Here is a 25,881-nt window from a genome sequence, read left to right on the forward strand (position 1 = left end):
TTGGAAGAAGTTTGTTCTAGACCCATTGACTAACACCCCTATTGAGCTAATAGTAATACAATGCATAATGAGTCTAGTAATCTTAGGAGGAAATTTGAAGTAATGAAGGGTCTTATGGACAAAAGACCATTCTAGTCTATCAAAAGCCTTTTCTAAATCTAGTTTAATGAGCATATCAAAGTTAGACTTTTTTGAACGTCTAAGGCTATTCACAATTTCCTGAATGATTATAGCATTATCGCTAGTTCTTTTATTTTTAATGAAACTAGATTGCATAGGACTAATAAGGAGGGGTAGGAAAGGTTTCAATCTATTAGCGATGATTTTAGTGATAACTTTGTAAGCAGTATTGCACAATCCAATAGGTCTAAAGTTTTTGAGATTGTTAGCATTAGGGAATTTGGAAATGAGACATAAATATGTATCATTGATACTACTAGGAAGGGATTGGGTGGAGAAAACTTGGTGACAATAAAAAGTGAAGGAGTTTTTTAAAATGTTCCAATACTTTTGATAGAAAAAAGAATGGATGTCATCCGGACCTGGAGCCTTAAAGGGTTTGAAAGAAAAAATGGCCTTAGTGATTTCTATATTGGTAAGAGGGTAGTCTAGACAATGTAGGTCACGCTTATTAACAGTAGAAGGATCAGAGATAGAATTTTTTATTGGGGAGGCAATTTTTGCACTTTAAAAGGTCTCTCTAAAGAAGGTAAATGTGTGATCTAAAGAAGGTAAATGTGTGATCTAAAGAAGGTAAAGGCGTGATCTATATTGGTAAGAGGGTAGTCTAGATAATGTAGGTCAGGCTTATTAACAGTAGAAGGATCAGAGATAGAATTTTTTATTGGGGAGGCAATTTTTGCACTTTGAAAGGCCTCTCTAAAGAAGGTAAAGGTGTGATCTAAAATTTGATTTGGGTCTGCTATCCAATCTCCTTTATCATTGGTGAAGTACATAATGACATTATGACATTTACAATTAGAAGTCATAATATGAAAAAACTTTTTGTTGGCATCGCCATCATTTAGCCAATTGCTCCTAGACCTTAACTTCCAAAAGTCATGTTCCATATGGAGGATATTGTTGTATTCTAATTGGAGGGTGAACCCAAGGCTTTGTAGGAAGTGACTATTGTGGTAGTGGGGGAAAAAATGGATTCCATTTAGTCTAGCAAGGATTTGTCTCTTTTTTTAAAAGATATCCCCAAATGTAGTATTTTTCCAATTAATAACCTCCTCAGTAAAATGTTTTTGCGCATCAACTAGGTCTTTCCCTAACCAACTTTGTTTAACTATATTAATGAAGTCCGGATGTCTACACCAAATAGTTCTAATCGAAAAGGTTTATCTCTACTATTTCCATTCCTAGGTTTTAGATTTAATAGAAGAGGATTATGGTTGGAATGAGTTTTTGGAAGATGAATGACTACGACCTTAGGGTAGAGGTCAATCCAATCTTTATTCACAAAGATCCTATCTAGCCGTTCCATAACTAAACCTTTTGATTTTTTTCTATGGTTAGACCAAGTGTATTTATAGCCCTTGCAACCTAAGTTTAAGACATTACAATGATTAATACTTTTCCAAATCTCTTTGCTACGTCTACGATTAATGGTGTTACCTCCTAGCTTATCACTTGAGGTAATGACATCATTGAAATCCCTCCCCCTCCCCCCGTAGCCATGGACCCTTTACATTATTGCTGATTTTTTCTATGTTATTCCACATTTCTACCTGTTTAAACAATTTAGTACTAGTATAAACGGAAGAAAATAGCCAAATAACTTTTAAGGGAAGTACCTCAATTGTGGTGTGTATTTCTTGTTTGTTTCTAACAAAGTCATGGACCTTGACCACATTTTCATCCCATAGAAGCACAATACCACCTGATTGACCCTTACTAGGGACTTCAATCATTTGAGAAAATTCAAAATCACTTAGAAGGGACATATGACTTTTCCATTCTAGTTTCTAGTAAAGTGACCATGCAAGGTCTATGAGTGTCCAGCATTTTCCGAAAGTTGATCCTAAAATTTTCATTGTTACCACCCCGGATGTTCCAAGTTATAACATTGGTGGGCCTATACATATTTGCATGGTTGGTTGGTGTCCCATTTTCCATCTGTGCTTGAGGAACTGGGTTCCTCCTTAATGAAGGAACTAAAATCATGGCATGATTCCCCGTCGTTGGGTCCTGAGGAGGTCTCACATCCATTGAGAATTTGTATAGTGCTATTGGGTAGCTTAGGACATATCTTTTCTCTCTTTGATCCCTGAAGAGATATACTTTTACCTCGTTGATTCTTGAAAATTCTAGGACTGGACCGAATCCTAGTAGATTTACTTCTTCCTCCTCCTCCATCTCTACATTTTCTGGTTCTGGTGCATTGGGAGGGACCTGAACCTGAGGGTTCATTTGAGGGATATGAGGTGGTGCATGGGGATCCTGTAGGGGTGGAGGTTGTTCATGTTGTGGAAGTGGTGCATGGGGTGGTAGCTGGTTGTTTTGTGTGGCTACAGTGTCGAAGCGAGTCGTCCAGGGGATGAAGATAGGATTCATGTTGTTGATCTCCCCTGGACGGAAGAATGGGAGATCCACTGGGACTTGTTAAGATTGAATAGGGTGAAGTGGGGTGGTAGATTCCATTGAGTTCTCATGGCTTGGGCTTGACTGGGGTTTAGTGATGGGGCTAGTGGGTGGAGGATGTTGTTCATCCACACCTGATTGAAGTAATTGTTCATAGCCATGTTCATCTCCTCCGAAATAGTTGAGCTAGGAAATGAGAGTTTTGTAGCACTATGATCGTTTCTTGACCATTGAGGACCATGCTAACGTTATTGCATGGCCCGTGAGGGCTTGCTCTACCCACGAGAGGGGTTGAAGATCTTGTGGTAATGGTGGTTGGATGAAGAAAATATGGTTGTCTGTTGCTTGATTTTGAGGAAGAGGAGGGTTAGACATGTTTAAGGCTCGTTGGTGCCTTAGTATTTGCACTAGACGATATCTTCTTCTTTGAGTAATTGGGATCCTTGTCATTGTCAAGAGGAGGGGTAGGGTTTATATGAATGTTATGAGGGTAGTGGTCTAGGTTTTTGCTGTGAGTAGTCGAGATAGAAAAACTAGTAGTGTTGATATCTATAGGGATATCTTTTAGGTTACTTGGAGCAGTGGTGTTAGAAAGATTTTGCTTGGATTTTGTTAGGGAAACGTGGTGTGATTCATTGGCCATTTGGGACTGGGAGGATAATTCTTTGACCATGTGGTTGGGTAATAGAGGTGGAGTATTACCTTCCATGCAGTTAGATAATCTTGTATTAGTAAGGGAGTGGGCTATATTAGTAGAATTAGTGATGTTTGTGTGTGACATACGATTAGATTTAGGAGGGGTTAGAGCATCATTAGTAGTAGAGGAGTAATTATGAGAATGCATATGATTTAATTGGGTTGTTTTTTAGTCTGCCAAGTGGACGTCTATTGGCTCATTGACTGCCACGTCAATTTCCATGCAGGAAGTGTCGATATTTCCTAGGCTCCTTGTGATTTCATTGGTGTTAATTGGCGGATTGTCCAATGCATCAAAGGAGTTGCTTATGTCAACTGTATTTTCATTTTGATTAGTATTATTAGCATGTAAAAAAAGAGTAACAATATTCCCATTAAGATTAATATTTCGAGATGGGAGGGGGGAGACTTACCTGGGATGGGAAGTAAATGAACCATTGCCTTACCAGTTGGTTTGTTGTGGTTTTGGCTTGTGCACAGACTTTTTCTTCTTGGGGAAAGTAATAGTGTGCCAGGCATCCTCTTTGGGCAGTGAAGATCCCTTTTGCATGCCATGACTTGAAGTGTCTAATGCCTTGGATTGGCTAGTGGCACTGTCCCCTTTTGAAATGGAAGGTTTGCTTCTTTGCTTCGTGTAGATGCATGAGGCCGTTACCCTAATCTACCACAATTCTTGCATAGGAAATTGACTCTTTCATAGTGGATTTCTTGTTTGTATTGTCCAATGTAAATGAATGGTGTAACCGGAATCTCCAATGAAATTTAAATGCATAGTCTAGCATAACGACCCCCTAGGGTAGAAGAGGTGCATGCATCAATTTTTAATAGTTTACCTATCTTGTTACCAACTTTGTGAGTAGTTGGCCGTCGTAAAATTCTGTTGGCAATTGTGGTAAACGTATCCAAATAGCAGCCAGTGAAATCTTAGCTTTTGAGGCAATAAAATTTGGTACCCATTTTTGGACAGATAGGAAATGGCCAAAGATGAACCAAGGACCCTGATGAAGGACTTTGAGCATGCTATCTTCATTGCTAAACTTTGTAATATAATAATCGGATCCTAGGTCAATAAGTGAAAAAATTTCTTTTAGTTTCCACATGTCCTGAATTTTCTTTTTGAGTAATTGATGTTGGATTCTCATTCCTTGTAGCTTTATAATCGTTGAGTATTTCCATGGAGAGTAAATGCGGTGTAGGTCTTCCGGAGATAGATGAATTAGGTGATCATCATTTGAGTAAGGGATTGTATTTTCAAGGCCATTGGAAGGAGATGGATGAGATTGGTTATATGAATCAATGATCATGTGGATCTCCCCATCTTGAATTCCATCGATTAATTTGTCCTTGAAACTTGAGTTTGAAGGCGTAGGAGTTATTGAGCATTGCATTTGATCAATGTAGGAGGCTTAGGAGAAATTAAAGTAGAGATTTTTGAATTGTTCATGGTTTGGGATTGTAGTGAGAAGGAGGAGGTTCTCTCTCCAAATAGCAGCCAGTCTTTTTCCGTTAGTACTAACACATCGTACTATCTTATGTTGTATACAGTATGTAATTAGAAATTTAGAATAGATGAACAATTAAGAAATGTCATTGTATGCTCTTTTTAAGCTACTATTTATATATTTTTTTCGTTTTAAAAGATTTACAAATATAGATTTAACGGCCGACTACTATTCTATGCTCGTTTTCTCCTTCTTCCTCCTTTCAGTATCTAAATCCAAAGAGCTTTCACAAAAAATACCATGAAAATTACTATAAAAATAATGAGATTGAGAATACTAATTGCAAGAAGTATTGTTGGGTCTGAGATTCTTTACGTTAATTAATCTCTCTTTTGTTAATTAGTTTATTATTTATTATTTATCACCCATTTCGAGTTTAAGAAAAAATTAAAAATATTTAAAATATGACAAATATTTTAATGACTATATAAACATGCTATCAAGTATTAAATATGAAGTTAAATTTAATTTTTTTAAAATATAATAAATTTGTATCCTTTTTTAATATATTTAAAAAAAGTATTACATGTTTGGAAAACTGAAAGGGGGTGTGTGGTTTGAATACGGCTTATGCTGTGATAAGTTATGCTAGGGTTAGTTATACTGGGATTAGTTATAGATATTATTTTTTATTCATTGTTTGGTATATTGTATTAAAAATGACAATTGCATAATTTTAAAAAGAAGGTATAAGTTATCCCGACACTAATTACCTCACCCCCTATAAGGTATAAGTTATCCCGACACTAATTTTAATTCCGGGATAATTTATACCAAATTTGCTAACCAAACAAAGTATTAAGGTGGTATTAAAATTGTATACCAGCACTATATCTACTTACCAAACAAGACTCGAAGAGTTTTTTCGTCTTATATCCAAACTTCCAAAGTATTATTATTAATTCATTTAAAACTATTATACAGTGAAAATATAATCAACAATAATATTTACCCAAAAGTTAAAGCAATTATAGAAATCAGAAAAATATATTGTAAATACTTGATAATTCCATCATGTCTAGATTCATCTCAAACCAAATTATGAAAAATTTCTTTATACACCACATTTCTAGCTTCATTCGTTATTTGGCCATCATCATCATAAACTAAAATCTTCAACCCTTTTCTACTTGTCACGCGTGAAAGAGCAACATACACTTTTCCATGAATAAATATTGGCTTCTTCAAAAATAATCCCACATGAGACAATGACTGACCTTGATTTTATTAATTGTCATGCCAAAAGATACAACAATTAAAAATTGTCTTCGCTGGAACTTAAAAGGTATTCTTGCATCTGATGGCGTCAACGTCATTCTCGGGATAAACACTTTTTGTCCAGCCATATTACCCGATAAAACCTTGGCTTCAATAACTCGATTTCCAAGTCTTGTGATGATCAACCTCGTGCCAATACACAATCATGATGATTGGTCAATATTTCTTAGCAACATCATAGGAACACCAACCTTCAAAGTAATAGAGTGATTTGGAATTCCAGAACATTTAATACTGTTCAGGAATTCGGGTATATGCATGTGCTCCAAAGCTGAAAAAGAATTATCAGACATATAAACTGTATCAGAACTCAAATATGTCTTCTTAGGACTATGATTGAGTGAAACCATATATTCATTGATCGACTCCACCGTATCAAGATTCGGAGCAAGAATTGCTCTTCGCTGGAGGTAATCAATGTCACTGGAATGGTTAAAGAAATCTGGATATGTGATTTCAACAATTGCCGATATTGGATCATCACAATTATTGATGAGAAGATCATCCGGGATTTGGACTTTCTCAATGCCATCAATGCTTCTGTAACCCACATCTTATGAAATATTTATATAATATCCGGTCATATTGATTGTTTATTTTTTATAGCTAATATAAATATATGATATACCGACAACACACGATTATACACATATTATATATGGATTATATCTAAATTACACATCATTCAATTTTTTAATTTAAGTGGTCGGGTGAGCACCTATTTAGGCTGATTAGATAAAGCCAAAAGAAAAATATGCAATAATTTCAACCAAAGACTAAAAATATAATTAAAGTTCATATGTAGACAATTTTTATTAAAACTCATCCTTTTATAGTGAAATAAATTATTTTTTTGTAACAAAAGAAATAATGACATAAAAAATAAGATAAAAGAAAATATATATTGAAAAAAATGTTAGAAAATCTAAAAACGAGAAAAGATGACAACAAATTTCTTCTTATGTTTCATCTTTATTGAGTATAAAAATTTTGAAAGTTAATCTCATCGATTTCAAATATTTCTTTTCAACTCAAATACATAGATTATAAGATAAAGATATCTTAGAATATTTTTTTTAATTTACATTATGTGTCATTTTAAAAAAAATCACTATTACTAACAAATTAATATAATATTCGAATTTGAATTGGAATGCAATTTGAGTAGTTTGCATTGAGGTTAAGCCAAGTATGGTGTCGAAAAATAAACTATTTGATAGTTTTAAGATAATATATGCAATATTTTATAATAATAATAATAATAATCGACTAATTTAACATTTAGTGATTCAAAGAACAAATTTTTTGTATATATAGGATATTAAAAATTCAAATTTTGGGGCTATAGATATCGATAAACTTAAAGTGGAGTCATACTGAAATAAATTCGATCAAATAATCATTTAAACTTTCCGATAGCTGATTAAAGTGAATTTTAAATTAAAGATAATATCTTCACTTGCATCATTAAAAAGATAATTCATTATTATAATATATATAAAGTTTTAGAAATTGAAATTTTAAAATAGAAATATTTTTTGAAAGATAAAATCATACCAAATAAGAGTTCAAGTCGTAGTATAAGAGTTACGTCGTAAACAAAGAATCATTTATATCGTGTCAACTTTTGTGCTTTGCCATAAATATGAGTTATTATTTCACTTTGTGGCTATTTTTAGGTTTCAATGACACCTATGAGAATAGTGCAAAAATAAAATTATTACTATGAGAATTGAGAAAATGTTAGTCTTTTTTCATGTAGTGCTTCTTAATTAATATCTGATGATTATCTATAATTATTTAGAAGGTTTAAATGTTAAGGTTATTTACATATAATTCAAATAACTCAGATATTTAATATGGTTAATATCAAATATCAAAATGGCGTAAAAAAAATCACTAGCTAAAGAATTTTTTATATTTTTAGATAGCCAACTAAAATAATTTTTGAATTAAGAATAATATTTTCAATTACATTATTATAAAAATAATTATTGTTGAAAAATAATATTTTAGAAACTGAAATTTTAAGAAAGAAATATTTTTTAAGAGATATCAACACGCCAAATAAGAGTTCAAGTAGTAGTAAAAGAGTTAAGTCTTATCTAAAGAGTCATTTATTGTCTCAACATTTAATTGTTTTGCCATAAATATGAATTATTATTTTGTTTCCTGACTATTTTTATGATCCAATGACACTAACAAGAATGATATCAAAAAAAATAGAAGAAATAATTATTTTTTTCATGTAATTAATATCCAATAATTATCTATATTTAATAAAAAAGTATAAATTTTAATATTATTTACCTATAATCCAAATAACATACGTGTAATCCAATCCAAATAACTAGTAGAGTTATAAAAGAAAGAAGTCTAATAACGAATTAGGAGCATTCTAGAATGTTCTAACTCCTAACGAATCAAGTCCGTCAATTCCCTAGCTCCAATAAAACCACAGATCCCACACACGAAGCTACTCCTCTTACTCTTTTTCTCCATTCCCCTGACTCACCTGAAAGTCAAGACGTCCCCTCCTTCCTCTTCTCGCCGCTACTTTCCATCGGTACGTACTCATCGATCGATGATTATAACATTAATCGTTTATTCGATTTTACAGCTTGATGTTATTTCGTAATTTGTAGTGAATTTTGATGTTAATTTTGTAGATCTATTCGTGTTTTTGTTTTTTGTAGATCAAATTTTGACTTAGTAAAAGCGATCGAAGAAGAAGATGTTTGGAAGGACACCGAAGAAGAGCGATAACACAAAGTATTATGAAATCTTAGGAGTTCCGAAGAGTGCTTCTCAGGATGATCTCAAAAAGGCTTATCGTAAAGCCGCTATTAAAAACCATCCCGATAAGGGAGGCGATCCTGAAAAGGTAATTTTACTGTTTCTGTTCTAGGGTTTCTATTTATTGATTACCTATTTTAGCAATTGCTTCTACCTATGTGTACAGATTGGTGTATGAATTGATTTAGATCTGTAATCTGTTAATTGTTATTCGTTATATTGTTTCTACTTAGTTGACGTAGATCAACTTGATAATGTTTAGTGGTTGTGTAATTATACCCTCAGATTTATCTGAACTATAATAGACGTATAGCGCTTAATATGACATACTTTTTTTGGTTTAATAGTTTGTGATTAATTGCCGTGTCTGAGGGTGTGATCTAGTGGTCAATGAGGTGGGATGGAAAACATGAGGTTTGAGGTTTCAATCCCAACGGTAGGCAAAAATATTTGGTGGTTTCTTCCCATCTCTCGAAGCCTTAGTGGACAGATTTACCTTTACCTGTGCTGGTTGAAGGCAAAAAGTACCCCTGGAAATTAGTCTTGGTTGGCTCAAGCTGGCACGGACACTACGATTATTAAAAAAATAATTTGTGATTAATTGGGCTGCATGCCTTTTAAATTAGCCACAATGTGTGCCTTTTGTTACATTGTCAACTGCAATTACTGTTGTGTTTTGACTATATTTTGTATGTAGCCGAGAGATATCTTGATGAATCAGTTTTGTCCTTTGGTTCTTTTAGTTTAAGGAGCTTGCCTGAGCTTATTAGGTTCTTATTGTTAGTTGATGCATTATTTGGGTTCTTTGATTCTTTCAGTTTAAAGAGCTTGCCCAAGCTTATGAGGTTTTAAGTGACCCGGAGAAGCGTGAGATATATGATCAGTATGGTGAGGACGCTCTCAAGGAAGGAATGGGTGGTGGAGGTGGTGGACACGACCCATTTGACATATTCCAATCATTCTTTGGTGGTGGAAGCCCCTTTGGTGGTATGTTAAGCACATGTTGAAGTTGAATTTACTTTTTTTGTTTTCACGTTTGTGCAATTAGTTTATCTTAAATTTTTCTGATGTTCAGGTGGTGGAAGCAGCAGAGGTAGAAGACAAAGAAAAGGAGAGGATGTTGTCCACCCTCTCAAGGTTTCGTTGGAGGATGTTTACAATGGGACATCAAAGAAGCTTTCACTATCTCGCAATGTGTTGTGCACAAAGTGCAAGGGGTGAGTGTATAGCTTGATTAGTTATGTTTCAACTTCATTTTTCATTTATTTATGGAGTCATTGTAGTGTGTGTCAGGGGTGAGTATTTTTCACTATGTCTTGCATTCATGATGGTGCTATATTGTCATTTCCAGTAAAGGGTCTAAGTCAGGTGTTTCAATGAAGTGTTCTGGCTGTCAAGGGTCTGGGATGAAAGTTTCTATTAGACAGCTTGGTCCATCTATGATCCAGCAGATGCAGCACCCTTGCAATGAGTGTAAGGGTACTGGTGAGACAATTAATGACAAAGATAGGTGCCCACAGTGTAAGGGAGAGAAGGTTGTGCAGGAGAAGAAGGTGTTGGAAGTTCACGTGGAGAAAGGTATGCAGAATGGGCAGAAGATAACATTCCCAGGCGAGGCAGACGAAGCAGTAAGATATGCAGTCACATTTTTGAAATAATTTGCTTATAATAACTGAATCTTGACATGATTTCCTTGATTTGTGCTTTTGCAGCCGGAAACTATTACTGGGGACATAGTTTTTATCTTGCAACAGAAGGAACATCCTAAGTTCAAGCGAAAGGGAGATGATCTTTTTGTTGAGCACACGTTGACCTTGACTGAGGCCCTATGTGGTTTCCAGTTCATCTTGACTCACCTAGACAACAGACAGCTGCTGATCAAGTCCCAGCCTGGCGAAGTTGTCAAGCCTGGTAGGCCCGATAGCCCCTAATGACTGTCAAAGAATCATGTGTAATGCACTTGGAGTCTCCCATAATAGGCTGCTTCATCAGTTTATCCCCTGGCCAGTGCCAATCTTTTAGCATTACCCCTCAAATATTTACTGAGGGTGATAATGGCAAATATAAGAACCTTTTCTTCTCAGGTTCTTATGCAACTATTTAGATTCATGGAGTCATGTGTATTTAAGCCTCTCTCTCATTCTCTGCACATGTGTGCATGTGTGTGTTTATGCTCTGTCTGTCTCCTGCCCTTGGCTAAATTTGGTTGTGGTTCACTTTTTGATTTCTGATGGATAGGCTGTGGTTCTGAAAATATCTTGTGGATACTGACTGATCACAATTTTTGTTGGTTCTGCAGACCAGTTTAAGGCTATCAATGATGAAGGAATGCCAATGTACCAAAGGCCTTTTATGAGAGGGAAACTGTACATTCATTTCACTGTTGATTTCCCCGAGTCATTAACCCCAGAGCAGTGCAAGAACCTTGAAGCGGTGCTGCCGCCAAAACCCAAAATGGAAGTGTCTGAAATGGAATTGGATGAATGTGAGGAGACTACTTTGCATGATGTGAACATCGAGGAGGAGATGCGAAGGAAGCAGCAAGCAGCCCAAGAGGCATATGACGAAGATGATGATATGCCTGGTGGTGCACAGAGAGTCCAATGTGCACAACAGTAATTTGGTAATTGGTAGTGTTCTGTATGCTTCAAGAAATTAACAGGGCCTACTCTCCCCTGGTAAAGACCTTTGTCAGAATATTGCTATCCATGGTAGGACGTAGATTACTAGTAAAGGATTTGGGAAATTTTATTATGCAAACTAACACTATAAGCAGAATTTTACTGCTTGACAATTGCAAGTGTGCTTACATGTTATTCGCAATTTGTTAGTTATTTTATTCAATCGAACACCTGGCATCTTACTTCTATCCTTTTTAATTTCAAGTCGAATTTGAAAATGAACGTGTGTCTGCCTGACGAAACAACTTGTGAAAGTCTTGTACTTGTAATATCTTACTTGTGAATTGGCATGGCTGGCTGCACCCAAGGGGTCGTTATACTAGAAAAGTGGAGATGGATTTTGACAATAGCTGGATATTGATGACACCGGATTACTAGTTCTCTGGTTCAAAGGTACAAACAAAAGTACAAAGTGCTCCAGAGTATAGCACAAAATGAGCAAATTATAAACATATGTAACTGGTAAGATTAAAACCATAAAAAGTTAACCTATACGGGCAAAGGGATTCCATCAACTTGAGCAATCGTTATGATAAACGCTTGTAATCCTATAAATATTTTTTTTTTAACTATAATGATTTAAATGCTCTTAAAGCTATTTACAGGCAAATATAAAGATAAAAGTATCTCTACAAGGAGAAGGATCAATGAGATAAGGCCGAATGACAAAAATGAAACGAAGAAAGAGTTCCAGATATTTTGATTGTCATAAAACGCGTATATAAGTCAAAAAATACCTATAATAACCTGACAACTTATAGAGCATGTTTGGATTGGTGTATTTTAAGTGCTTTTAAGCCAAAATAACTTTTTAAGTTATTTTGTAGTGTTTGAATAAAGTAAAAAATGCTTTTAAGTACTTATTTTTAAGATAAAATGACCCCTCCCCCCCCCCCCCAAAAAAAAAAAAAAAAGCCAAAAGCTAAAATTTCTAACTTATTGTTTATGCTTAAAAGCCACTTGAAATAACTCCATCCAAACGGGCTCATAAGCTTGTCAAAACGTCCTTTTATGTAGACGAACTTAAGCCTAAGCTATTGAAATAAGACGACTTTCTTGTATTGGGAAAAATTTAAATGTAAAGGTGACGTGTCGAGATACGTAGACTGGTCAAATGGTCAAAGAATTACAACTAGCCAGGAGGCACAAGTTGCAACAGATACGAGCAAATGGCAGAGGAAGAGGCACAGACAGTTATTCAAATAACTCAGCGCCCGTACCTATCTAAGTCATTTATGTCCGAGAATCAAAAGGAATGAATCTGAGAATAGAAAAGAGTGCAGATACGATATTTAATAGGCATTAAATGTGGAATACGTTAGATAATTTGTATTGAATGTAATGATTATGTAACGTAGCATTCAATGTCTTTAATTACTCATAATAGCCTCATTATGATTTGGGCAAAACATATATCTCCAAGATATCTATAAAAGGGAGATATCTGATCAATTGTAAGGACAAGAAACACTATTAGAATAAACTTTGGTTTACTTGTTTTTCTCTTGATTACTCTCTTGCTACCTAAATTACTTCCTTTTATACATTCTTTTGATTATCAGTAACCCGTGTTCTTCTAAATTCTAGCTTTGACTAAAATTTCATTTTTTGGTTAAACAAATTGGTTCCGTTATCGGGAAACTGATAATCTATTTTCTTTTCACTTAACTTTCCTTGTTGCATCAATTATGTCGAACAACAATGACAACACTCAAGGAAACCAAGAGAACCAACAAAATTAGGGAGATCCACAAAATATTAACACTCAAGTTCCTACTCCACGAGACTCTCCACGGCAATCTCATGAGGGTACTCCTGATGGGTCTCAAATAAACGAGCATGCTCAATTTGAAAATGCTGAAGCTGTTGATGAAGCTTTGAAGAAATTAATTGTTGCTCAGGTCAACAAAGCTATTGAGGCACTTGTTAACCAGTTACCTGTTGCAACACCCATACCTATTCCAAATAATAACACTTTGGAAAACCCTCGTTCCGGGCTTGTTAACTCAGGCAGCGGTGGAACTCCAAGTGAATCACAGGAGAGAGAACCAGGTAATGTAATTAATTCTGATTTACAAAATTTAGTACTAACCTTGCAGAAACAGCTCAAGGAGCAAAGTGAGCGCATAGAGCAGATACCCGGGGTGCCGCCCATAATCAAAGGGGTAGATATGGATAGATATTCGCAACAACCCTGGAAGCCAAGTGCTGCTCCACTCCCAATTCCAAAAAGTTCAAAATGCCTGATATTCCAAAATATGATGGAACAACAGACTCACGAGATCACGTGACTGCATTCACAACGGGCGTAAAAGGCAACGATTTGACTAAGCAAGATATTGAATCAGTATTAGTCAAAAAAATTGGTGAAACGCTCACCAAAGGAGCGCTAACATGATGTTCTCTTTTACCTGAAAATTCTATAAATTCTTTTGCTGAGCTTGCAGATTCTTTCATCAAAGCACACTCGGGAGCTCAAAAAGTAGAGAAAAGAATGGAGGATATTTTCAAAATCAAGCAAGGGGACTCAGAGCTGCTTAGAGAATTCGTGGACAGATTTCAACGTGAAAGAATGACATTGCCACATGTACCTGACAACTGGGCAGTTATAGCTTTCACAAGTAATTTGAATGAAAAAAGCTCGGAAGCTACGAGGAGACTCAAGGAAAACCTTCGAGAATTCCCAGCTACAACGTGGAATGATATTTATAACAGGTATAGCACGAAGCTGAGGATTAAGGAAGATAACTGTTCCACGATTTCAAAAAGAAGAAAAGGTAAGTTCGAGACGTGCGGAGACCGAAAAAAGATCCAGTAAAAACAGGTACGAGCCTTACATGGGACCTGTGGGAAAGGACTCATGGTCAAAGCAGGATAATCAAAGGTACGATCACAGATCAAGAAACAGAGAATCAGGTTCTTTATCAAGATTCAGGAACAAGCGAAACAACTATGAGTCACGAGATGATGATAGAAATTTAAAAGCGAGATTCGGTGGTTACAACTTCAATGTCAGCACCTCCGAGCTCGTAGCTGTTTTGAAAAGCATGGGAGATAAGGTTCGATGGCCAAAGGAAATGAGATCGAATCCAAACAGGCGCAACCCTGACCATTGGTGTGAGTTTCATAATGATCACTGACATAAAACAGCAGATTGCAGATTTTTATAAAGTGAAGTTGATCATTTATTAAAACAAGGATATCTTACTGAGTTGTTCAATGAGAAAGGCAAGCAAGCTTACATGAAGAATAAGCAGGAGCCTCCAAAACCACCATCTCCCAAAAGAACTGTCAACGTTATAAGTGGGGGTGAAGACGTCAATGGTATATCATATACTACAGCTAACAAAATTTCCAAAGTAACAATTACCCAAGGGAAACGGGTGCGGCATGTTTTAGAGGAAGACAACATTACATTCAATGACGCAGATGCAGATGGCGTATTAACCCCTCATAACGACGTACTGGTAATATCTTTAATTGTACATGATACTAATGTGAAACGAGTTTTGATTGATCCAGGTAGTTCCGTGAACATTATTTTGCTAAGAGTATTATGTGAGATGCAAGCTGAAGATAAAATGATACCAAAGGAGCATACTCTATCTGGATTTGATAATTCTAGTGTCATCACGAAAGGAGAGGTAACACTCACCAGATTCGCTGAAGGAGTCATCAAAGATACAAAGTTCCAGGTGGTAGATATGGAGATGGCTTACAACATGATTCTTGGGAGACCATGGATCCACGAAATGGATGATGTTCCTTCAACCTTGCATCAAGTTATTAAATTTCCATCGCCATGGGGAATCTGTCAAATTTGTGGAGATCAACATACAGCCAGGGCTATCAACTTTGTTGCAGATACAAGCATGAGAAATGAAGGTAAATATAGCAATCACAGAAGGCAGTTGAGGACACCACAACACAAACCTCAACTGAACAAGGGCAAACAGATGTAGATTCAAGGCCTGATACCATTCAAGAACCAGAAGAAAATGAAAATATCAAAACAAAAATAGAGGAATTAGAGCCTGTCATGTTATTTGCTCAATGGCCTGATAAAAAAGTCTATGTTGGAGCCAATCTTAGCCAAGGTATGAGAGGTTTGTTAATTGAATTTTTGAAAACTAACGTGGACTGCTTTGCTTGGTCCCACTCTGACATGACAGGAATACCACCGGAGGTGATGACTCATAAACTAAATGAAGATCCATCATACCCTCCTGTCAAGCAAAAGAAAAGAAAGCAAGGAACTTTCAAGAATCAGGTGATTCAAGAAGAAGTCCAAAAATTGCTAAAAATTGGTTCCATTCGTGAGGTAAAGTATCCTAACTGGTTAGTTAACACTGTTGTAGTTCCAAAAAAGAACGGTAAGTGGCGAATTTGTGTAGATTACACAGATCTTAATAAAGCCTGCCCTAAAGATTCTTTTCCACTACCACACATAGATCAATTGATTGATGCAACTGCAGGTCACGAACTATTAAGTTTTTAGATGCATATTCAGGTTATAATCGGATTAAAATAGATCCGAGAGATGAAGAAAAAACTTCATTCATAACAGACAAAGGGACTTACTGTTATAAAGTAATGCCCTTTGGTCTATAGAATGCAGGTGCAACGTATCAGAGGTTAGTTACCAAAATGTTTCAAGAGCATTTAGGGAAGACTATGGAGGTATATATAGATGATATTCTTGTTAAAACTCAGTATTCAAAAGATCACATATCACACTTATCTGACACATTTTTTTCAATTTTGTGCAAATTTAATATGAAGTTAAATCTCGAAAAATCTGCATTTGGCATTGCATCAGGTAAGTTTTTGGGTTTTCTTGTTTCTAACCGTGGTATTGAAGTGAATCCTGCACAGATTAAGGCCATTGAAGAAATCCCTGATATACTTTCAAACAAGAAAGAAGTTCAAAGATTAATAGGGAGAATTGCAGCCTTAGGAAGATTCATTTCTAAATCATCAGAGAAGTGTTTTAAATTCTTCTCAGCCCTTAAGAAGCAGGATCATTTTGAATAGAATGAGGAATGTCAACAGGCACTCAGGAATTTGAAAACGTACTTATCAAATCCACCTTTGCTGGCAAAACCAAAGGTTGGGGAAAGACTACTCATTTACCTTGTTATTTCGGAAGTTGCGGTAAGCGTTGTTTTGGTCCGAGAAGAACAAGGTAAACAATCCCCTATCTATTATGTTAGTAAATCTTTGTTAGATGCGGAGACGCGGTATCCTCAGTTAGAAAAACTTGCACTTGCATTAATCATGGCATCTAGAAAGTTAAGACCTTACTTTCAGTGTCATCCTATCGCTGTAGTAACTGCCTACCCTTTACGTAATACATTACATAAGCATGAGTTATCAGGTAGGTTAGCTAAGTGAGCAATAGAGTTAAGTGAATACGAAATCACATACCAACCTAGAACTGCTATAAAATCACAAGTGTTAGCTGATTTTTGCCAGGGGATGCAATTAGAAGCAGAAAAAGAATTACAGGTATTCAATGGAGCTAACCCGGGAACTTGTATTTTATTCACTGATGGCTCATCTAATGTAAAAGATGCAGGTTTAGGGATTGTCTTGGTACCACCTACGGGTGAAACCATTCGACAAGCTATTAAATGTCACTCCATAACTAACAATGAAGCGGAGCATGAGGCTGTGATTGCAGGTCTAGAATTGGCATGAGAGCTTGGCATAAATCAAATTATAATCAAGAGTGATTCGCAACTCGTGGTTAATCAAATGTTGGGAACTTATACAGCTAGGGAAGCAAAGATGCAACAATACTTAGAAAAGGTACGTGAATTGATAAAGCAATTTCAAACCTGGAAAGTTATACAAATACCAAGGGATGAAAATGTTGAAGCGGACGCCCTAGTTAATCTCGCATCTGCAGCTGATGTGGCAAGCGATGTAAATGCCTCAGTTATACATTTATTTCATTCAGTTCTCGATCCTGATAAGAATGAGGTAAATTTTAATAATTTAACTTGGGATTGGAGGAACGAGATTATTGCTTTTTTGCAGTATGGTACCGTCCCTGATGATAAGAAAAAATCTCATGCGCTTCGAAAGAAGGCTGCTCGGTACTGCTTAAAGCAAGGCAATTTATATCGTAAAATGTTCGATGGTCCCTTAGCAAGATGCCTCAGACCTTCACAAACGGAGTATGTAATGAAAGAAATACACGAGGGACATTGTGGGAATCACGCAGGAGGAAGGTCATTGGTAAGAACCTTAATTAGGGCAGGTTATTACTGGCCTAAAATGGAAGAAGAAGCAGAAAGTTTCGTGGCCAAATGTGATAAATGTCAAAGGTACGGTAACAATATGCATATACATGCAGAGTTATTACATCTGGTCATTGCGCCATGGCCATTTATGAATGGGGAATGGATATCGTGGGTCCATTACCACAAGCAAAAGGACAGGTAAAGTTTCTGCTCGTACTCACTGGTTATTTTACTAAATGGGTGGAGGCATGAGCATTTAAACAGGTGCAAGAAAGGAAGTCAAATATTTTATTTGGCGGAATATCATATGCTGATTCAGTGTACCAAAGGAGATCGTGTGTGATAATGGCCCTCAATTTATTGAAGCTCAAATCACGGAATTCTTTCAAAGTTGGCAAATTAAAAGGATTATGTCAACACCTTATCATCCGGTGGGTAATGGGCAAGTAGAATCAACGAACAAGGTTATTATTAATAATTTAAAGAAATGATTAGAGGAATCAAAAGTAACTGGACTGAAGTGTTACCTGGAGTTTTATGGGCATATCGCACAACTGCAAAAACAAGTACAGAAGAAACATCGTTTTCATTGGTTTATGGAGCTGAGGCTTTAATTCCAGTTGAGATAGGGGAACCAAGTACACGGTTCACACAGGCGACACAAGAATCTAATGACGAGGAGATGTGGGTCAATCTAGATTTACTCGAGGGGAGGAGAAAAGCTGCATTAATAAGAATGGAAACATAAAAGCAAGTCATAGAACGATATTACAACCGAAAAACACGCCTTAGATTCTTCAAAGTGGGGGACTTCGTGCTTAAAAAGGTTTTTCAATCTACAAAGGCAACTAATGCGGGTAAATTAAGTCCAACATGGGAATGACCCTATAGAGTTCGTGATATTGCAGGAAAGGGAGCATATGAACTGGAGACAATGGATGGCAAGATACTACATTCACATTGGAATGTTGTTCATTTGAACAGATACTATTTCTAAGGAATACCCACGGTCAAGTATCACCATTTTAAATTTAATTTTTGAATTATTAAAATTTTACTAATGATTTTAGATGATAGGCAAAAAGCTAACCTGCACTAAATGATGAGTCACGACCTGTAAGGCACACAGAATAATCTAAAATTCCTGGCCTAGGGTTACAATTATTCTGATAGAAATTCAAATGGGTTAAGCAGTCTTCATCTATAATCGCACCTCCGAGTCCTGTATGTTTTTCCTTTTCAGGAAAAGGACCAAATGAGAGAAACTATCAAGTGCTCGAGGCTTCATACTTCAACACTCAAACACTTGGGGGACTACATAATATGCATAGACATGTGTATAAAGAAGGCAAAGAAGAATGAGGAAAAATCAAACCTAAAAGAGTCAAGTGCAGAGTAAAAGTCACAAAGTCACGAGATGGAGCCACGAGCTAAGGCCAAAGAAAAACCTTACTATAGTTAGGGTAAAGGCTATGTACTAAAACGGGTTATAAGGAAAAACCCCGTGTCTATTATTCTTCTTTTGTAAAAATCTGTTACAAGAAAAACAGTTACGAGAAAGTTATAGATGTAATTCAAATACATGTAAAGTATTATTCAAAACTTGTCAAAGTTATTTCAAGGAAACATGTGTTCCCTATTTCTTTTATCGTATGATAACACCATTATGAAGTTGAGACGTCTTCTTCATTAAGTGTCGAAATATAAAAGGGTCCTCTTTTATAAAACTCATGTTTAAATTAGTTAGTCACGAGATTAACAGAAGCATTTTCGAAGAACAAAAATGCAAATTATTCTATAAGTCCTTAAAAATAAAGGCAAGAATAAAGCAGACAGAAGTTTAAGAAAATAACATGAAAAACTTCTTAATACTTAAAAACTGAAGACTAAGTACGAACTTAGTCATAAAACTATGAAATTGTTTATACAAATTGCCCCATAAAAAACTTGGGGACTTGCGTTTCCAAAACCAACCCTCAAATGAAGCTAAGGGTTTGATTACAATTTTCCAAAATAAAAACAAAAACAAAATCATTCAAATGATTAAAACTGGTCACTGAGAAGTTTGTGGAACTGAAGTAGGAGCATCAATAGCAGCGGGCTCAATTTGGGCAGGTGCATCAACAGATGCGATTTCAACTTGGCTTGCAGCAACAGGCTCAATTGGGCTTGAAAGAGTTGGGATACTCGTATCAGCTTCAACATTCACGGGAGCTTCAACCACGAGAGAAGGGAAGTCTTGAGTTTGCTGAGCTTTTTCAATGGTTTCATTAATCTTAGCTAACTCCGACTCCAGGTTGAAGTTTTCTTGGCTAGCTTCAATTAGGGTATCACGACGTGAATTCAAAAATGCCCAACTTACCTCAACAACAGATTTTTCTTCAAGGATCTCATAATCCTTTTCCCAATCAGCAATCTCATTCTTTAGCTCTTCATTTTCAGCCAAGGCGGAGTTATAAGAAGCTTGAAGAGAGGCATGGGAGCTCTCTAAAGGATGTACCTTATCAGCAGAGACTTGAAGGTCTTCTTGTGCTTGAGTTAAGCTTTGCACGAGCTCCCCAGCGTAAACTTCTTTTTGACTCAAAAGAGCCTTCAACTCTCTGTTCTCTTCACTGGCCTTAGATAGTTGCTCTGAGAAGGAGGATTCGAGACGTTCTTTTTCTTTTTCTGCTTGGCTTGAAGAAGCTTTTACAACCGCTAACTTTGAAGTTAAAGCCCGCACCTGCTTCTCTAAGGTACTCTTGCTCTCTTGTAAATCTTTCATATCAATTTGTGCACTCTTAAATTGTTCCTTCCAATTGATCGCCTCCAACTGAGAATCACGTGCTATCTTCGCTGAATCACATGCTACCTTCTCCAAGAGAGGGATTTTATTCATCATTTCTGTGTCGATAAGATTGGCCTAAAAATAGGAAGGGAAATAAGAATCCCAAAGATAAAAAAAATTTACAAGGTAAAGAAGGGAGAGAAGGAAAATACCTTCAAAGTGGCATGCACGATATCATTCATTAGAGTCAAGGAACTATGGCTCTCCAGCTTTGTTTTTTCAATTGGGCCAATTAAAGGCTCCAATCATACATTTGCCTGACCTGACTTCCTCAAAAGGCTACTATCAGCAGGAACTTCAATAGTTACCCTCCTCATAGCGGCACTTCTACTTGAAGAGCCCACTTCCGTATGATGAACGATAAGAGGGGGAATTGTCAAAGGAGGAGCGGTAGAAGAAGTGAAAACAGTAGAAGAAGGAATAGAAACAGCTGGGGCTGGTAAGGAAGGAATCACAGGCACGGGAGTTGAAAAAGAAGATAAGGGTATTTCATCTAAAATAGGACCTAAACTTCCACTACCAAAACCACTGATGAAAAGTTGATCAATAGACTCACGGGTATCATGAGGAGTGACGTCACCGTTAGGAATTATTACTGGGGTTTCAACAAGTTCGGTAAGAGAAACAGAAAGACAAGGGGAAACTTCAGCTTCGTCATCAGAGACGATGTGTCTCCTAGCTCGTGACCTCGTCACTAAGGAACCCCCATCTTCCTCTTCTTCAGAGTCTTTATCTTCAACAGCTTTCCTTTTCGCAGAAGAAGAACCCAAGACTATTTCTCGGGCTCTTTCTAAAGAGATACAGGACCCCGAAGGAGTACGGGTTCCCGAAGAGACACGATAGGCCGCAACTGCTTTAGCAATAACTCCTCGAATAACAAATCCTGATAAAAAGAAGGATGGGAGTTAGATCAATAAAGAAATATAATGCATGAAAGATGAAATAAAAACTCTTACCATGAGTTTTTACTTTCCAACCGTAACGGTTAGAAAGTGTTCTCCAAGACCTACCATCTATTGGTGCGGTCTTCAGCAATTTATCTACCCAACCACGGAAATTGGGAATATCCTCCATAACTCCCATGGTTGCTAAAAAAGGGGCAAAATTAGAGAAGTTGATAAACTTGAAGAAAAAAGTCACGAGAAGGATAAAAGACTTACGTGCAAAATTCCACTTCTCAGGGAAGGGAACGTTATCCTCACCCACAAAGCCAACAGTGGGGGCAGTAACAAACCGGGCATACTAGCCACGGTCCTTGTCATCTTCAGGGCTCACCAAAACCCTCTTACTCCTGGCCACTAGGGTAAAAACGCCATTACGGAAAAGCTTAGGGGAGTAAAGATGAATCAGGTAAGGGAAAGTAAAGGAAACGTCAGCCATATTGGGTAAATGCCTCAAACAGGCAATAACCCTCCATATGATTGGGCCAATTTGACCCAAACAGACATTAAAGAAACGACAAAATTCAAGAATGACTGGGTCAATAGATGGTTTGAACCCTAAAGTGAAAGGGTGTGCATAAACAAAAGAGAACCCAGTCAAGTAAGAAGTAATCTCTGAGTTGGATTAGGGATAATAATGGGAAAATCATTACTCCAATGGCAGTCTTTGCGAACTACAGGAGTCAAAACTTCTGTAATTTGAGTAGGGTAAGCATCAGCACGATCTAAAGTGGAAACCTGGTTTCTAAGAGATTCCCTATCATGGTAAAAAGATAGTTATGTAGGGACTATCTCCTTTACTAAAGGCTCACGTAATGATTCAGAAGGTTCTTTACCCCTAGAAGAAGGACCATAACTAGGAGAAGGTATAGACGAACCATCACCATGAGTAGACCCTAAGCTACGAAGCCTACCTCCATTTCTATGCCTAATGGGGGCATTAGGGAAGGTATCAACAATGGGAACTCTCCTAGGGTTAGGGTTTGGTGAAGACATGACGAAGAAGAATAATGTGAGGAAGAAGTGAACTGAGATTTGAGGAATTAAGTGTTCAATAAGTTTTATGTGGTAAAAGACAAGGAAGCAACCGCCAAAGGTAAAAGTTCAGTGATGGAAGGACCATAATAATGATAACTAGCACTTCGTGAATAGTGGAGCCGTTCTTGAAAAGGGCTGCAAAACTGCAGAACCAATGGAAAAATGACATGTGTACGGAGAATTAAATGGAAGCGACAATTGAAGCGTCAATTTTGTCATAACATTAATAGTGACAAAAATTCTCTTTTAATGAAATCCACTTCCCAAATATTCAACTGATGAATAAATGGAAAGTGGGGGGGGACTATCTGTATTGGAAAAAATTGTATTTAAATATAAAGGTGACGTGTCGAGACACGTAGACTAGTCAAATGGTCAAAGAATTACAAGTAGCCAAGAGACACGAGTTGCAACAGATACGAGCAAATGGCAAAGGAAGAGGCACGGACAGTTATTCAAATAACTCAGCGCCCGTACCTATCTAAGTTATTTATGTCCGAGAATCAAAAGGAATGAATCTGACAATAGAAAAGAGTGCAGATACGGCATTTAATAGGCATTAAATGTGGAATACGTTAGAGAATTTGTATTGAATGTAATGATTATGTAACGTAGCATTCAATGTCTTTAATTACTCAGAATAGCCTCATTATGATTTGGACAAAACTTATATCTCCAAGATATCTATAAAAGGGAGATATCTGATCAATTGTAAGGACACGAAACACTATTGGAATAAACTTTGGTTTACTTGTTTTTCTTTTGATTTCTCTCTTGCTACCTAAATTACTTCCTTTTATACATTCTTTTGATTATCAGTAACCCGTGTTCTTCTAAATTCTAGCTTTGACTAAAATTTCATTGTTTGGTTAAACATTTTTGTTAAATAATTCTTTGATGATTGACTTGAAAAAGAGTCGATCAAATACACCTGGAGGATTATTAGTCTTAGCAATTTACAATCTGCACTAAAATATGAAAGGAGCGAAAACCTGCCATTTATCTAGAAAACAAAGAACTTTTTTTTTGTATTCTTGTTTAACTTTTTATTTCGGGTTTTTAGCTGATCAAGCAAAACTTTGTCGCATAAGTAATTATGATACTTGAAGCTTACGTTGATTACTTTGATCTGGTAAAAAAAACAAGTTGGAAAGTTAGATTTGTCGTTTTGACCAGTGGATAGAAGAAACTTAATATAAAGAAAAAACTTCTTGTTAGAGTAAGTTTTTGAGATTCACAAACCATTATCATCCATGGCGATTAAACCGTTGTTTATGTTAACTGCAAGAATCCTCACATTTTTTTTCCTACTCATATCACTCATCGTCCTCGCCACAACTGAAGATTTTAATCAAATTTCTGCTTATCGGTAAGTTTTGTTAACTAATGACCTTTATTTATATATACAAAACTCAGCGGTCACGGGTTCAAGCAGCCACTATATAAATATAAAGTAAAATATTACGTGCAGCAATAGACTCTATATGGTCCAAATCTTTCTAGGACCACGTGCATAGGAGCATATCGTGCACCTTTTTCTTTTAATCAAATTTCTGCTTATCGGTAGGTTTTGTTAACTAATGACCTTTATTTATATATACAAAACCCAGCGGTCACGGGTTCAAGCAGTCACTGTATAAATATAAAGTAAAATATTACGTGCAGCAATAGACTCTATATGGTCCAAATCTTTCTAGGACCACGTGCATAGGAGCATATCGTGCACCTTTTTCTTTTATTTATTATGTATATACAAAACTTCATCGAAACAAGAATAATTCTCGTTAGAATTTTTTGGTGGTTGTAAATTAAATTTGCAGTTACACATTCTCTGCAATTGTGATTGGATTAATGTACACATTCCTACAAACTGCCTTGACAATATTTCATTTGATCTCTGGCCAAAACATTTGTGGAGATGTCTTGGCTCACTTTGAATTTTATGGTGATAAGGTACGTTAACATACTTTGATCTTTTGTGAAACTCTGAATATATGAACAATAAATACTGGAATTAATAAGATGAAATAATATCTTGTATTGTATCTTCATAATACTTTATAGTACCACAGTGACATTATTTGAGTGGGTACGAAATTTGATATTTTAATGACTTGTATATTATATGATATGATTAATGATGAATGAAAATATTAAGAAATAGTAGTATTTTTATGTTAGTTTGAGAGTACGTCACATCAAAGTATATATATAGGATTTGACATGAAGAAGTAAACTTAACCTGATCGTAGAAATTCTCCAAACTGTCAGTACACTGAACATAAACTTTTGCAGATAACGCGTTATTTTGTAATTTTGATTTGGGTGCAGGTTTCTTCCCACCTACTAGCCACTGGAGCAACAACAGGTTATGGAATTACCTCTGCAGCTGCCAGTCTTCTTCTGATAGCATTCTTCTTCTCTGCAATTTCCTCTATTTTTTCTTCTTTTAATCTCCATAATAATAAGAGTTGAATTCCCAAGTATTTTGTGTTTTGGACCATTTTAGTATACATAATTTGTTTCTTGTAACGTTAACTTTAGCGAGTAACCATTTTATTTCTGTGATTATTGTTGAATACTGTAATCATTTCATCTATGAGAAATCTAGAGAGATCATTATTTTATAAAATTAATTATATCTTCGACACTAGATTACACGTGTGAGCTTGATTATTTGATAAGACTTAAAATGATACAACATGTAATAATATAGAACAAAAAATAAGAGAATACAAGAATATTATTAGTGCGGCTGGTATGAGTTCAAGTCTTATCAAATAATCTAGCTCACATATAATCTGGAAACAGTCTCTACACATTACGTTCTTAAGATCCACTTGTGAGATTATACTGAATTTTATTTTTATTGTTGTTGTACTTGAACTCAGGATCTCTATTTGTCCAGTTCATATTAAATTAATGCTTAAACTGTTCAAAGAGAGAACATTTTTATATAACGGAGTACATAAGTCAGAATAGTTCGGGTTTTTTCAATTACCAAACCAAACCAATTGTGTCAGATTTTTAAATCTATAAACCAAACCAAACCAAACCAAACTAATAAAAGTCGGATTTTTCAATCTCGATTTTTCTTGGATTTTTCAGTTGTTGGGATTTTCGTATTTTTTCGGTGAAATCTTCATAGCACAAAACATATAACTTGTGCTCCAAATATTTTTTTGGTCCTAATAAGATAAAACTATATAAAATATTATCCAAGAAAATAACATAAAATAATGTGAGATGAATCCACAATATTGTACTAAAATATGCAACAATAAAGAT

General features: G+C 35.9%; 2 protein-coding genes across 2 annotated transcripts; both read left to right on the top strand.

Annotated features, from left to right (window-relative positions):
• The first annotated feature begins 8,489 nt into the window (after nucleotides 1–8,489).
• Nucleotides 8,490–11,681, top strand: LOC107829343 (dnaJ protein homolog). Its single transcript, XM_016656815.2, has 7 exons — nucleotides 8,490–8,628; nucleotides 8,759–8,946; nucleotides 9,677–9,845; nucleotides 9,934–10,075; nucleotides 10,210–10,486; nucleotides 10,571–10,769; nucleotides 11,158–11,681. Exons 2-7 carry the CDS (start codon nucleotides 8,797–8,799, stop codon nucleotides 11,475–11,477), a joined length of 1,257 nt encoding a protein of 418 aa, XP_016512301.1. The 5' UTR covers nucleotides 8,490–8,628; nucleotides 8,759–8,796; the 3' UTR covers nucleotides 11,478–11,681.
• A 12,153-nt stretch (nucleotides 11,682–23,834) lies between these two features.
• Nucleotides 23,835–25,183, top strand: LOC107829346 (CASP-like protein 4D1). The gene is made up of 3 exons (XM_016656819.2): nucleotides 23,835–23,962; nucleotides 24,414–24,546; nucleotides 24,925–25,183. The coding sequence occupies exons 1-3, from the start codon at nucleotides 23,847–23,849 to the stop codon at nucleotides 25,066–25,068; spliced, it is 393 nt and encodes a 130-aa protein (XP_016512305.1). The 5' UTR covers nucleotides 23,835–23,846; the 3' UTR covers nucleotides 25,069–25,183.
• The last annotated feature ends 698 nt before the right edge of the window (nucleotides 25,184–25,881 follow it).

The sequence above is a fragment of the Nicotiana tabacum genome, chromosome 11 (genome assembly GCF_000715075.1).
Source record: "Nicotiana tabacum cultivar K326 chromosome 11, ASM71507v2, whole genome shotgun sequence".
NCBI classification, from domain to species: domain Eukaryota; kingdom Viridiplantae; phylum Streptophyta; class Magnoliopsida; order Solanales; family Solanaceae; genus Nicotiana; species Nicotiana tabacum.